Raw genomic sequence first — 15,727 nt, forward strand, 5'->3', positions numbered from 1 at the left:
TTGGACCACAAGGCATGCCTTGGAGAAATGTGAATATATATCCTGGACTAATAAGTGATCAGCTGAAAGTTTGAGCCGATCATAGCGGAAATTGCACCATATAGGCAATTTTCCAACAGATTAACTTAGACTTATATTGTAGCATTGAACAACTGATTTCATTTCTGAAAATTGGAGTTGCTTCTCTGCAGATCTGCCTTGACAATGGTTGGCCATTAATGATGATATTGCTGAGGAGTGCCTAACAAGAAAGAGTTAACAATGACCTCAAGCCGAGCAATGTTCTTCTCAATGATGGCATGGTCGGACATGTTGGTGATTTTGGATTGGTAAGATTACTTCCCAGGACTTCAAGGGATCAATCAAGCTCCGTCGGAGTAAAAGGAACTGTTGGTTATGCTCCTCCGGGTGACTACTTTTTTTACTTTCCCTAACTTATTCTTATTCCTATTCCTATTTAACAGTTTGAAACAGGAAATCATTACTTACAATACACTATTTTGATCATGCAGAGTATGGAATGGGAAATGAAGTTTGGACACAAGGTGATGTGTACAGTTATGGCATCCTTCTGCTGGAAATGTTCACAGGAAGAAGACCAACAGATAACATGTTCGAGGGACCTTCAAACCTTCATAGCTTTGTCAAGGAAGCTCTGCCGAGAGAAATAATAAACATCATTGCTCCTGTTCTAGTTTTAGATAATACTGAAGCAGAGATTGGCACAAAAAGTCATACTAGCGAGCATAGCACAAAGACATGGGTCAAAATTGAAGAAAGCCTGATTTGTATATTCGAAGTAGGTGTTGCTTGTTCTGCAGAGTTTCCTAGAGAACGCTTGGATATTAGCGTTGTTGTGGCTGAGATGTGTCGAGTACAAAACAAGTTAACTTCAAGCAAATAAAACTTGTGATTAGCTGCACTGCGCTGCCAACCTAAGCTAATAAGCTGATGGGAGTTGAGATACACCATGTGGTCATCCTCTTTGTTTCTGAGCTTTCTTCTGCTGTTAGAATTTTATCTAGAATTTCTATTAGGAGCCTCAGTTTGTCTTGTTTTTACAAGTGTTTCCTTGTATCTAGAATAACATCCTCTGCATTTTACAATGAGTTTGTACATAATGAATTCCTTCCTTGTATATCCAGAGTAACAGTATGCTCAACTGGATTTAAAATGAGGTAATTTCCTTGTGTCAAATCCATGTGATAATTACTGAAGTTAATGTCAAAATATATAAACCTTGGCGTTGGAAGATGGTTACTCCTTTCAAAGAAGGCCACAAATTTTCCATCCAAGTGTACTGCTTTCTCTTTCCAGATCTTATATTTGCAACCCAATGCAAAGGGAACTCACAGGACGGACCTCAACTTAATCTGTAAGCTGTATTCTTGGATTACAAGCTACAAGTAGACTTGACAAATGCCAATTGGTTTTTTTGTTTTGTAATGTAGACTTGACCAAATGCAGATCTGACAAAACTTGGTTATGATTTGATGAAATGGTTATGGTTGGAAATTGGCACTAGCCATCAGAATATGTTCATGCAGAGTCTATTGGTGGGGTTTAGCGATTGGGACTTCCCTGTCATAGTCCTAGAACTTTGATTCATCTTTTAATCCCACCTATGAGACAACAGTTTGGGTAAAAATGTGAATAATTTCTTCACCATTTCAGTAATCTCAATAATTCAAATCTTTTTTTTTTTTTTTTTTTGTAGAAGAAAACGAAGAGGTTGGACTTCCTTGTTACAATGGAATTGAGAACTTCATTTTATAAACGAAGAGGAACAGAGAGACTAAATCTGGATAGCTACAAATAAAGATGGCTATATTTAGTCTTGATTGCAGCTTCACCAAGGTTTTTTGAATTCCAAGGTCTGGAACTACCACAGTACCACATGCAGGTGGTTTAGTAACTCTCAAGTGTGGAACTCTCACACCCCTATTCCAATCCTTCCCACGTTGATTTGAGTTTAACTATCAATCTATTCTTAATGATCGAGGACTCAAGGAGAAGAAGCGTTTTGACATTAACCCCATCACGGATCAATCTCTAAGCCTAGAAAGTCTTTGAGAATACCGTGCGAGATAGATAAAAAGAAAATTCCACGGTGGAGGAACTCCACATCACAATTAAATGCTCATTGGGAGTTTGGGACTCATTTCCTTCAATCAATGCCGCTAATCCTCTCTTTCATATTCAGGTTCACAGTCTTCGTCCATGTCAACTAATGGCATATGCATGACGGCAACTATGTAGACGACACTTTGTAACACTAGAGCGAGTCATCAGCAGTTAATGCGGAGCCTCTCAACCTCTTCCATACACCTTTGATACTTGACTTTATTACTACAGGATCTGGCTCGTTAGTAGCCTATATATTTCCCAAGCTTCTTAGCCAAATTCAGCTTCACAAAACAGATATCATGGGGAATTACAAGTTCATTTCAGTACTTGAAGTACTCTTGACCTTTTTTTTCATGAAAGGCTTTGCTCTCACAGGAAATGAAACAGATCGACTGGCCTTGCTTGAAGTCAAGGCTAGGATAACCAGTGACCCTCTTGGTGTCACTACTTCATGGAATGACACCATCCACTTTTGCCATTGGCATGGTGTTACATGTGGTCGCCACCACCAGAGGGTCACAGAGTTAAACCTGTCATCCTTGAAACTTGCAGGCTCTATATCGCCGCATGTTGGAAATTTGAGTTTTCTAAAAGTCATGCATCTCCAAAACAATAGCTTCAGCAATGAAATCTCTCCTGAAATTGGCCGTCTCCACAGACTGCAAGATTTGCACTTGGGGAACAACTCACTCAGCGGTGAAATACCCTCCAACTTGTCAGCTTGCACTCAACTCTTCACAATTCGTGTTGGTTACAATTTGCTAGTAGGAAAAATTCCTCAAGGGTTTGGCACCTTGTCAAAGCTGATATTTCTTCGGATTGAGCACAATAATCTTACAGGAAGTCTTCCTCACTCTTTTAGTAACTTATCATCTCTTCAAGAGCTTGATGCATCTTACAATAATTTGAGTGGGAGTATTCCTGATATGTTTGGCCAACTGACCAATCTTAAATGGTTTATACTCGAATTCAATGGATTGTCTGGTAAGATCCCTCCCTCATTCTTCAATCTCTCTTCAATAACAGACATTGCTGTTATATACAATAATCTTGAGGGCAGTTTTCCCTCAAACTTGGGCGTAACGTTACCAAGTCTCCAGTGGTTTGGTGTTGATTATAACCAGTTTAGTGGAACTATTCCTGTTTCATTATCTAATGCCTCCAACCTAGTTTATCTTGCAACGGGAGGAAACCAACTACGAGGTGGAGTTCCTTCTTTGGGAAAATCACATAAGCTTGAACAAATAATTCTTTCCAACAATAATCTTGGAAATGAGGGTGCCAGTGACTCTAGCTTTCTCTGTGATTTGATTAATGCCACAAATTTAGCTGCAGTGGAATATGAAACTCAACACTTTTGGGGGTACATTACCACAATGCCTAGCTAACTTATCTTCTTCTCTTGTATACTTCTCTGCAGCTGCCAATAATATATATGGACCTCTCCCAATTGGGTTCGGAAATCTGGCAAACCTTGAGGGTCTATGGCTGAATTATAACAAATTCTCAGGTCACATCCCTCTTGATTTAGGAAAGCTTGGACAGTTGAGTGGATTATATATGAGTAGGAACTCATTCACCGGGATTGTCCCCTCATCGTTTGGAAATTTAAGTCAGTTAACTGAGTTGTTTTTAGAAGACAACAAACTTCAAGGCAATATCCCTTCAAGTTTAGCTCAGTGTCAAAATTTGATGACTTTGTCTCTCTACTCTAACAACTTAAGTGGTATCATCCCCCCAGAAGTACTTGGTTTGGCTTCTTCATATCTTAAGTTGGATTTCTCTCAAAATCATTTCACCGGATCCCTCCCAAAGGAAGTCGGAAATTTGATAAATCTCGAGTATTTAGATGTTTCCGATAACATACTATTGGGTGAAATTCCGGGTACCCTCGGAAGTTGTCTGAAAATAGAATATCTTAACATGCAAGGAAACTCCTTACAAGGGCCAATTCCGTCCTCTTTGGCTTCTCTAAGAGGCATTGAAGAATTGTATCTCTCTAGAAACAACTTGTCAGGTACATCTTGTCAATTCCATCCTCTTTGCCTTTGTTTTGTTTGGTTGATGAGACTGTATTTGTTGTTCCTTTTGTTCTTTTAATAAATTCCCAAGTACAAAAAATAAAAACTTGTCAGGTACAATTCCGGAATTTCTGGAGCATTTTGTATTCCTGCATGCTTTGAATCTCTCTTATAACAATTTGGAGGGAAGGGCACCAACTGAAGGTGTGTTCAAGAATGCCACTAGTACATCTATGAAAGGAAACATCAGACTTTGTGGCGGCATACCCGAGTTTCAGTTGCCACCATGCAAAGTTCAACATCCCAAACGGCGAGGACTGAGCGAAACCTTCAAGCTGATACTATCTCTAGTTTGTGGAATTCTTGGAATCACCTTTGCTCTAGTGTTTTTGTACCTGGGTTGCCTACGGAAGGAGAGAAAGCAGCAAAGTACTCCAAGTGATTCAGCAAAGTTTCTCAATGTTTCCTACCAATTACTTCTTAAAGCTACCAATGGATTTTCTTCTGCGAACTTAATTGGTGCAGGCAGCTTCGGGTCTGTGTATAAAGGAGTGCTCGACCAAGGTGAGACAACAATTGCGGTCAAAGTACTCAACCTTGTTCATCGCGGAGCTTCCAAAAGTTTTGCAGCTGAGTGTGAGGCCCTGAAAAACCTTAGACACCGCAACCTTTTGAAGGTACTGTCTGCATGTTCAGGTTTTGACTATAAGGGTGATGATTTCAAGGCATTAGTATACGAGTTCATGGTTAACGGAAGCTTAGAGGAATGGCTGCATGTACCTCAGAGAATTGAATTGACAAATGAAAGACCATCGAGTTTAATGCTCTCTGAGAGGTTGAACATTGCAATTGACGTTTCTATGGCCTTGGATTATCTCCATAATCATTGTGAAACGCCAATAGTGCACTGTGACCTCAAGCCGAGCAATGTTCTTCTAGACGATGATATGGTCGGGCATGTTGGTGATTTTGGGTTGGTAAGATTCCTTCCCAGAAATTCTGGAAATCAATCAAGCTCTGTTGGTGTTAAAGGAACAATTGGTTATGCTCCTCCAGGTGAAAACTTTCTTTCATTTTCCCTCAATTATTCCCAGTCTTGATTTTATAGATTGAAGCTACAAAGTTGTAACTAGAACATGGTGTTCTGAATTGTATATTGCAGAGTACGGTATGGGAAATGAAGTTTGGACAGGAGATGTATACAGTTTTGGCATCCTGCTGTTGGAAATGTTCACAGGAAAAAGACCGACGGATAACATGTTCCAGGAAACTTTGAACCTTCATAACTTTGTCAAGGAAGCTTTGCCTAGGCGAGTGGGAGAGATTGTTGATCATGTTCTAGTTCCACATCGCATTGAAGCAGGGAGTAGCGACTGGGTCAAAATTGAAGCCAGCTTGATTTCAATTTTAGAAGTTGGTGTTGCTTGTTCTGCAGAGTTGCCTAGAGAACGGATGGCCATTACCGATGCTATGGCTGAGATGTGTCGGATAAGAAACAAACTTCATGGAAACAAGTTGTGAATACTTTATCTTGTGCAGCTAAGTTAAGCCAACGGGAGGTTGCAATGGCTGCAGATATTCATGATGGCTTGCATTCCAAACTACTGGTGTTTCATTCTGGTTGCCTGTTGTAACTTAAATCTTTGTCTTTATGGCTAGATTCTAGGACCGACAGTTGTTTTCGTCCTTGTTTCTTTTCTTTTCGATTTGTTTCAAATTTGGTTTTGGTGTGGTACTCACTACTCGCTGGGTGTCAGCCCCGTGTTTGTCTTTTATCCTCTTGTTTTTCTAATGAAATTGATATAGTCAATGTTTTACAGAACATTAATATTTCCTTGGATTCATAATTACCTAATAGGTTTGGAAGTAACATAAAAGTGGTCACCCTGACGGTTTGAAATCGGAATTTTGAGTTCCATAAGGGTAGAGAGGCCTGTTGCATGTTCTAGATTTGGTCTATGAAGCTGTTAACGAACTCAAATAACCTACCTCCCGCCCATAGCCACTGAAACTTGAAACACAAAACAACTGGGCAGTTTTCTTGAAAAAGTAGAGTATTTCTATTTCTAATTCTTATAGTAATTATTATTTTTTTGATATTTTTATCCCTAATAGTTAACAACTTATCCAAGATTATTTAATATTTCAAGGTTATTGAGGTAAAAAATTTGGCAAGGATTGATTGACAAAGGTTCTTAGGAGAACTCCTAGTAGATTTGCAGCGACTTCAACTTGGAATACCTTTTCCACATTTTTTTGACCCAAAAACAAAAGATGCATAAAAGAGAAATGAGGAATGAATGAAGATCAAATCATAAGGCATCAAACTCATTTAATAGATGCTACGACGGTAATTACCACTAATTACTGAGTGCACCTATATCTCGATACAGAACTCATAAGGACTAAAAGGCACTAGAGAAGCTTCTTTCACTTTCTACTGTCTAAGTTCCTCTTAGAAATAGGCTTCGAATCATACCAAGACAAAACAAGGAGTTAAAACTGAAACACGTACCGCAATCAATCATTCCTTCTTTCTTTCCAGGGAAAACCAAGCAACGACCCTGCCTGACTGTAGAAGCCTCAAAGAGTAGCTCAAGCTGTAAATGAAATCCTCAATATGTGGGCCACGTTTGCCAGGCAAAGAGGCAAGTGAAACCCTTGAACCACTCGGAAGACAATTAGCCCCACAACCTACAAGAGTATAGCATCATTGGAATTAGCTAATTGCTTCAATAACCAGCACTAAAATAAAATCCTCACATTATGTAAGACGATCTATCAGTCACATATTGTTGTGTATAGGGAGTAAACTGGAGAACAGATGCCCACCAACAGAGATAATTGCAATTACATATTTGTAAATTACCATAACCAGGTCCTAAGACAAAAACTATAGCCTTCGGCCTAGTTTGGTACAGCTTCATTTTAAAAAAAAAAAAAAATACAGTTTTTATCTAAACTTCTAAATTTTATTGTGTTTGGTAAATTAAAGAAAAACAGCTTTTTTGGGGCTTATAGTCCCTAAACTGAATTTTGATGCTGATGTCATCAAGACGCAACCTTCTAAATTTGTATGCTAAATATATAGCTTCCCACATATAATACAACTATTAATATGAGATAATCATGGTTCAACACCATACATGCACCGAAACACATAAATAAACATTTTACATGCACAAACTATTAGCTTTAGAAAGATTATTTTTCTATTTCATGCTGGAAACATAACAAATTAATTATTTCTACATAAACTAAGCAACTTGTAAGAAAAGTAAATTACCAAAAATTCCAGATACTGCAGCATGAGGTTCTTTGAGTCGCACATCATATGACGGCCACCAAAAACAACCCCATCTTTGTTTACCATGAGATCATTCTGTGTTTCCTTCTGTCTCCAAAGTTCTCTCCTCTTCGCAGAAGAAAAGGCAGCTTTTGCACACAATCCAGGCATCAGAGAAGTAGGTGCTTCATCATTTACGGCATTAACTGCCTGGCGATGGCCACTAATTTTATCCAGATTCAGAAACAAGTGATGACAGATCTAAGGAAATTGACTCCGAAACATCCCAATATTGTCCTTTATGGTCAATGAATAGCTCAGGCCATGCAGCTTCTAGAGTGATGTCATGATAAGGAAGCTGTAAACATCTTAGAACTTGGAAGTACAGAAAAATCGTTCAGTGGTACATACCATATTATAACAGCAAGATAAATGAAAAAGATAAAGGTCCCAGAGATGAAATTTGTCAGAATTAGCCAATATGTTCAGTGACGTCCACATGTTCAGATAAGCCAGATGTATAAATAGATCAATATTGTAGTTAAAGGACTTCACAAGTAATTTCCATATATGAGCCAAACATAACTTAAATTTTAATTTTGTCAACTTAGAAAATCAGGAAAATAACGACCGGCCCACCAGATTAATTCCAAATACCATCTCCAAGTAATTGATTATGGCTCCTGAGATTAACTATTTAAACTTTAATTACATAAAGCAAACTTGTTTTCAGAGTGTCAAACAAGTTAGAAGGTGAACAGTTAAGCTACAATCTGGTATCAGCAAACCACAAAGATACCATTACATCTAACACTACACTCAATACCAAATCACCCAATGCTACCTAAATTAACTTTACAGATCTGCTTAAAAAAAGTAATATGTCACTTAAAACAGCTACCTCTCTGACAATAAATAGAGAGAAAAACAAGAGTCTTATTTATCAAATGATATGAGAACAGCTACTCTGACAATAAATAATGAGACGAACAGGATTCTTATTGATCACATAAAGATACCACTTTTAAAATAAGAAGTTTAATACATAAAGCTACTTGAAACTTTGCTTGGTCACATAACTCACCAGCAACAGTATCATACATGACTTCAGAAGTGTAGCACAGTGGAAGTGCCAGATTTGAAGATAGACTTGTGCATTCTCCTTCGAGATATGTATCTGTTTAAGGACCTAGCTGATTGCAATGATAATGAAGTTCCAAAGGTTCTGTTAACATTCATCGGATTGTATGATGAAATGGATGAAATTGCATCCCTTGAGCTTTCAAAGCCATCCTCAATCCCACCATATATATTGTTTCTTTCACCTGTCACAGAAATTAGTTTTACCGTATCAAGGACAAGTTGATGGAAAAAAACCTAATATCAAAAACTCCAACAGACAAGCATATTGCTGACTTAAAAACTCTAAGGATTATGTATTGGCTGGTAAAGGTGGAAACACAATTCCAAGTAAGACAGCAATCAAAAGGAATAAAACTTATAAAAGCCTACCCATTCAGAGTCGCCATCCATCTCTTTCCAATACATATCAATTTGCATGGTTAAGGAAGGAACAATCCCAGGAAACGTAATTGACAATACATCTCAAAATATTTGTAACATATCTGGAATAAAAAGATAAAAAATAATTCCAAAATTATCTACATGAAGACACTGCAATGTCTACTGATTTTAGAATAGGTTTCATCAAACTACTTAACAAAAAAAAAGTATATAACCCCACACAATCCATACTGTTCTCAGACCCACCTCTCTTCCACCATAAAAATAATGACAATGACACAGCATTTCTGAGAAAAAGTATACATTAATTAACAAGAACAAAAAAGGAGCATCTAAATTGAAGAATATAAATTTCCTAAGATATAAGAGTAAGAATTAGTACATCTTAACGTAAAAATTCAATACAAACAAATATAATTGTGAATACACAATTTTAACAAACAATACCTTTGTCATATATACAGAAGATGTATCTGCGGATACACACTTCATGATATTAAATTATCAGGTTACTTAAATTTCAACCTGTTCCCTCAATTGAGTTTAACTATTTTCTGTGCTCGAACTTGCAATCTGGAACTTCTAATTAATTCTTGAGTCGATAATTTAAGTCATATATACTGTAGGCAACATCAAATCTATAAGCCTAAGCAATCCCATTTTACAACTACCAAGTATTAATTCCTGTGACAGGAAAAGAAACAATAAAAGGAACATTAAATCTATGTGCTAGACTAAACTTGTTGCTTAAATGTAACCATCATAGAAGTTACAAGTCTGAGAGTATGTAATATACTAGTTTTGTTTGGAAATTTCAAGCACAGAAGCTCTTCGAGGGCGTGTTTGTTGTCCACCAGAAGCAGTTGAAGAAAAGGTTAAAATCTAAAAAATGAAGTCACCATTTCCTAAAAATGAGTGTAGCCCATCAGTAGACTCCAATTTCTGACAATAGCTCCATTAAAGAATATGAAGCACGGTACATGTCATTAGATATATCTACGGGTTCCATCGGGCTCTAAGAAAGCACATAGGACATAAATGGAGGTTTGTTATGATCCTAAGATGCAAAGAATACCCAATTCTACTACATCCTTCTAGCTTGATGTATGAGATATTCAATTTGGTCATCTCCTAAACAATGTTTTTAAAATTAGGTTAATCATTCCATTTTTTCAGGTTTTTCTTTTTCGAAAGCTAAATCATAGTTTGGCAAATGCACATGAGCAGAAATTCTACAAATTCTCATCCAAATCTATAACCTTTTCTCAGTGAAACGTTTTGATTAAGTATTTAAAATCTCAACAGAGAACTACATTTATCGCCGATCACAGTATCAAAGAAGAAGAGTGTACCCTCACGGCGCGTGGTGGTCAGTCGCCGCCGATTCAGAAGCTCCTCCTCTTCGTCGTCCAAGTGTTTCTCTTTCTTTACCACGTGTCCGTCTGGGAGTTCTTTCACGATGTCCGGGCCTTCGTGCAATAGCCGACTGGAAATGACGTCGTAGCGACGGAGGAGGCTCAGAGGGACTGACTCTCCATTTGTGGAGATTCGTCGTCATTTCAGTTGGGTGGAAGCGACTTGCGAGCAGGCTATTTGTGTTTCACTCCCCTTTCTATACTACAATAAAGCTAGTCGTTTAAAACATTTACCAGATTATGAATCTACCATATTCTTCTCTAACAATCTTTGTGCTTCTATAAAGAGAGACATTTCTGCTTTTTATTTTAATTTTAATTATTATTAAAAAAGCGAGCTAAGGCTAGCTCATCGTCTTTAGTCAAAATTTTATTGAATGGTAAAAAAGATACATAGAGAGGGGGACTAGGCCAAATCATTCTCACAAACCAAAGCAATAGAATTGAACCATCGTACCCGGAGACGTCAGGAAATTTAACCTGGCTTATTGAAATAGTGAACCACAAGTTTGGAATCTGTTTCAATCCATAGCGGGAACAATTTTTGTCTATCGCCACCCTTATTAATTCCATTACTGCTAAGAGTTCTGCATCAATAGCACACAATTAACATGGGCAACACAAGCAAAAGCACTTATAAAGGTTGCACCAAACCCTGCATGGTCAAGATCATGAAAAGTACCATCAGAATTAGCTTTAAACCAATTACTTGCGCGGCGCCGGGCGGGGGGGGGGGGGGGGGGTGTGGGGTTGTGCACTTGTGCCCAAGGCAACAGAGCCAAGATGCGTAAGTAACCAAAAATAAGGACTTGAGTAGTAATAGTCGAGGACGAAGCAAAGACCAGAGATGCTAATTCTTTCAACAACATAATGAAGAATTGCATAAATCTAGGCAGGTAGCGTTCACCATCATCAAACTTCCTTCTATTACGCTCATTCCAAAGGCACCAAAGTAAATTGCAAACATAAAGGAACCAAAGTTATTTTGATAAACGATTGAGAGACATTTCTGCTTATTTAGACAACGGGTGGTTCTAACGAGGACCACTAAGTTGAGAACTTCTTCATTTCACTCATTTTCGATCACATATTCACATTTCGACCGTCTAACTTGTAGATATATATATGAAAAGATCATCTATATAAATATATGTGAAAAATTATTCTAGTACCATTAGATTCATATCAAAAGACGATTAAACATGAATTAGGTTGGTTAGTGACTCAGATGAATATGACTTGTAAATTGTAACTCTACCTTAACCAAACCTATGTTGTACGGAAACGAAAACGAGTTTCAGTTTCCAAACGAGTTAAAATCAAAATATAGTTCGATACGAAACATGAAGGAAACGCCAAAATTAAAATAAATATAATATTTATTATAATAAATATAATTGAAAAAATAACATCAACAAAATAATACACAATCAGAAGCAACAGATCCAAACCAAACCCACAATAATCCTCCAAAAACCAAACAAAACTCACAAACCAAAAACCTAGAAACAGTGATACTAAACCAATTGGGTACTTGAAATTCACGAAACCCTGCTATCTAGGCCCAATTTACATTGATGCCCAAATCAGCCAAGTCCAAGAAAAAGAAAAACTGGGTAAGCCTCAAAGCACCGGAATCGAAGACCCAGAGCGGTGGAGATCGGATCGGAGACGAAAGTCGGAAACTTTAATTTGGGGGAGTTACAGAAGAAAAGAGAGGAGAAATTTGAAAAGGGGGTGGGGGAATCGATGAAGGGCAAGAAGGAGAGACGGAGAGAAGGAGAATGACGAAACGAAGACAGAAGGAGACAGAGGGTTGCCTGAAGTGAATGGCTGAGACAGAAGGGGCCTTTCTTTTTAGAGAAATATCAAATTTGCCCTCGTGTTTCGGAGACAATTACACAAAATGTTTCCATTAAAGACAAAAGTATTTCGGTGGCGTTTCAGAATGATGTTTTTGTGGAGACGCGTTTCGTTTCTGAAACGTGAAACGTTAGTATTTTGGAGTTTCGGTGCAACGTAGAACCAATCCAACTAGGAACCGAGTTGTACTAGATGAGTAAATGGGGCTAAATTGCAAAACAATGAAAACTATAGGTGGTCAAAATTGTATTACAGCTTTTTACAATTTGGAACATATAGACTCGGAACCCAAAACGACTTGTTGCTCAAGTCCCCTCCTTCTTATACACAGACAGACTCGGATCGAAAGCTAAGCAAATCCAAGAGAAGAAGAAGAAGAAGAAGAAGAAAGAGAGATGGAGTCAATCTTCGGTTTGGTTGGGAACGACTTCGCCATAGTGGCGGCGGACACGTCGGCAGTGCACAGCATACTGGTGCACAAGAGCAACGAGGACAAGATCATGGTCCTCGACTCCCACAAGCTCATCGCCGCCAGCGGTGAGCCCGGCGACAGGTCTCACCCTTCATTATCTCTCTGTGATTCTTGATTAGATTTGGTTTTAGGGTTTGTGATTTTGATTTGAATTTGGGGAATTTTATTTTCAGGGTTCAGTTCACGGAGTACATCCAGAAGAACGTTTCGCTCTATCAGTTTCGTAATGGGATTCCTCTTACCACCTCCGCCGCTGCCAATTTCACCCGCGGTGAGCTCGCCACCGCCTTGCGCAAGGTAAAGTTTTCACCTTTACTGGATATTTATTAGATTGTTGCCTTGGATCTATAGATAATAGGGTAAAGATGTTGAACTTGTTTCGAGGTTTTACCCCAATTTTGAAAGTCTAGGATTTTGTTTTAGTGTCCGGGGTGAATTATAGACTGAGAGTTATATTGCAAGTTCAGTAATTATAGACTGAGAGTCTCAACTAGTGTGTACCATAATGCTATTTGGCTGGCACATTTGACAGGATTCATCATCTTACTTAGTCGAACTCGCCTAAATATTTGTTTGTATGTGTCAGCATATGTAAAAGGGTCCAAACAATTTCGATATATGGTCTCAAAATATCAATGAAAGATACTACTGTGCATGTTCCTATTACTCAAGATGTTTTTCTAATAGGATGGTATTGAAGTTAGTTAACCAGTGAAACTATCATGTTTCTTGCATTTATTATGAATTTGCACATCCTGTTCTGTTCGGAGTAACTTTATGTCAGACATGTGTATTGTATATTTTGTATTGGATTAGTGATTTCCATTCAATGTTGCGCTCTTCTGAGAGCGTTATGGCCTTTCCCCTTGTATGGGAACCACTTGGACACATTCAGAAATGCATCTACAAGAAAACCAGAATCATTCACTCAAAAGTATGCAGAGCCTTAAGTTCACTTCGCAGGTTCTCTGGACTGCCCTAGCCTTAATCACCATGGCACATAAACTTGTGAAAGCAGATGCTGTACCAATTCCAGAACTGAATTTCTTAAATTCTACCGACTTCTTTCCTTCAATTCCCTTGTTCCCTAGTCTCTGTGCATGAAACAGAGACTAGGGAAACTGAGTGTATAGAACCTCATCTGGTGATTATTATCACCTTAGAAAGTTGAGGTTGAAATCAAAGTGGTAAATTATGTATGCTTCTCAGTTCTCAGTATCTGGGAATTACGAGCAGCTAGAAAATCTGAGTATTGTTTGGTCGACTTGGGTTCAATTGATGAGCTTTCCTAGGTGATTGAGACACTAGAAGACTTCTAAAAAGCTTGTGACAGGGAGAGTAAATTCTCACAGGAGGGTCATCTTGTGTAATAAGACAAATAACCATCCGCTGTTCATGTGCTTAGCTATTTGGATCCAGTAACTATAGATTCACTAAAATACCCCTTGCGAGAGATATTGAGAGTGAAAAATGTTATCCAAGAGATGGAAAATGGAAACTATTTGCCAGCACCTTTTAATTCTTCGAGACTATTAAAATCCTAAGACCCTAACTGCTTAGGTTTACAAACTTAATTGGATCCAACTAAATGAGGTTTAGATGGAGTGCATCCTAACTAAATGAAACATATCAGCCTGCAGTGTAGATAGATACTGCAAATAACGCAGCTTGAATTAAGTACGATCTATGAGTCATAGTTGACATCTGACTGTTCCAACTGCTCGCTTTGGGTGACTGGGACATGTCTCGGGTTATATTGGCGCTTTTAATCTTTACCTATAGTTTTTAATTCCGATGATGTAGTGATGGGTATAACAAGTTTCAGAAGTTTTGACTTCTGATTGTGCACGCTATACTCAAGTGTTACAGGCATAGTTGAGCACTATCTGTCAGTAGGTTTTCACTCACAGGTCATTTTTAATGTCAAATGTCCCCCCTTTGCTAACCCACTAATCTTATTAATTAAGTATTAAATTTTCTATTCCGATGCATGACATTTGTTCTCTGGTTTTAACAACAAATGATTTTGCAGAACCCATACCATGTGAACATTCTCATGGCTGGATATGATGAAGAGAAAGGCGCAGAACTGTACTACATTGATTACATTGCTTCCCTTCACAAGGTTGACAAGGGCGCCTTTGGTTATGGTTCCTATTTTGCTCTCTCCCTCATGGATCGACTCTATCACAAAGGTATGTCTGTTGATGAAGCCATTGCCTTAATTGACAAAATTATCATTGAGATACGATCAAGGCTTGTTGTGGCTCCACCCAACTTTGTCATCAAGATAGTGGACAAGGATGGAGCTAGGGAGTATGCGTGGCGTGAGTCTATCAAGGATGCTGGTGTGGCTGCTGCTTGAGGCCTTGCTTCTATTATCACAAACGTTGGGGGAACTAATGTCTCTGGTAGAACTATTTCATAGTAGATCTGTTCTTGTTTGAACTATTGAATAGCTGTTGTAATTTTTTAAAAATGGGTAGTTTCATTTGGAACTGTTCTCTTTTCATCTGTGGTTGATGGTTATTGTGTTATTCCTTTTCTTTGGGTCATGCTATTTATGCATGCGGGGCTAAAGATTCCCAGGAAGTGAGCTTTTTATTATCTTTCTGAAATTCTCATGCATTTTTCATGATGTGTATTTACTATTTATCAAGATACGAGTAATTAATCTACAATAGCATATTGACTTGGTCTCGATGGATAAACAAATATTTACATTTACGAGAAAGCTTATATACATTAGTTAAGCTATCGCACATTTCTTCACACGAACCTAGGCACCTTGCAACTTTTTTTTTTTTTGTTTTTTGTGAGAATTAGGCACCTAGCAACCCCATGACTGTTTGACACCCAAAGCTCAGACGACGATACCACATTACCACATGTAGAAAATCATATATCCCAAATTTTAAGCAGATAGAGAATATGCCAACCTTAGATGACAAGCTAACAATTCTGAAAACACACGATAGTAGTTAATTGTTTTTGGCCGGAGCACAAGTAACTGAAGTAA

General features: G+C 38.1%; 2 protein-coding genes and 1 non-coding gene across 3 annotated transcripts; 2 read left to right on the top strand and 1 right to left on the bottom strand.

Annotated features, from left to right (window-relative positions):
* The first annotated feature begins 2,426 nt into the window (after window positions 1–2,426).
* Window positions 2,427–5,669, top strand: LOC101296246 (probable LRR receptor-like serine/threonine-protein kinase At3g47570-like). Its single transcript, XM_004308668.1, has 4 exons — window positions 2,427–3,429; window positions 3,548–4,129; window positions 4,320–5,204; window positions 5,311–5,669. Exons 1-4 carry the CDS (start codon window positions 2,427–2,429, stop codon window positions 5,667–5,669), a joined length of 2,829 nt encoding a protein of 942 aa, XP_004308716.1.
* Window positions 5,670–6,540: 871 nt separating this feature from the next.
* Window positions 6,541–10,567, bottom strand: LOC101308024. The gene is made up of 4 exons (XR_185244.1): window positions 10,311–10,567; window positions 8,519–8,759; window positions 7,435–7,809; window positions 6,541–6,842 (listed from the first exon to the last, which is right to left on the bottom strand). It is a non-coding gene; the product is annotated as an uncharacterized LOC101308024 (transcript).
* A 1,905-nt stretch (window positions 10,568–12,472) lies between these two features.
* LOC101308218 (proteasome subunit beta type-2-A-like) lies at window positions 12,473–15,390 on the top strand. Its single transcript, XM_004307219.1, has 3 exons — window positions 12,473–12,789; window positions 12,882–13,005; window positions 14,741–15,390. Exons 1-3 carry the CDS (start codon window positions 12,632–12,634, stop codon window positions 15,071–15,073), a joined length of 615 nt encoding a protein of 204 aa, XP_004307267.1. The 5' UTR covers window positions 12,473–12,631; the 3' UTR covers window positions 15,074–15,390.
* Window positions 15,391–15,727: the final 337 nt, after the last annotated feature.

This window comes from Fragaria vesca, linkage group LG7, assembly GCF_000184155.1.
Source record: "Fragaria vesca subsp. vesca linkage group LG7, FraVesHawaii_1.0, whole genome shotgun sequence".
In the NCBI taxonomy this organism is placed as follows: domain Eukaryota; kingdom Viridiplantae; phylum Streptophyta; class Magnoliopsida; order Rosales; family Rosaceae; genus Fragaria; species Fragaria vesca.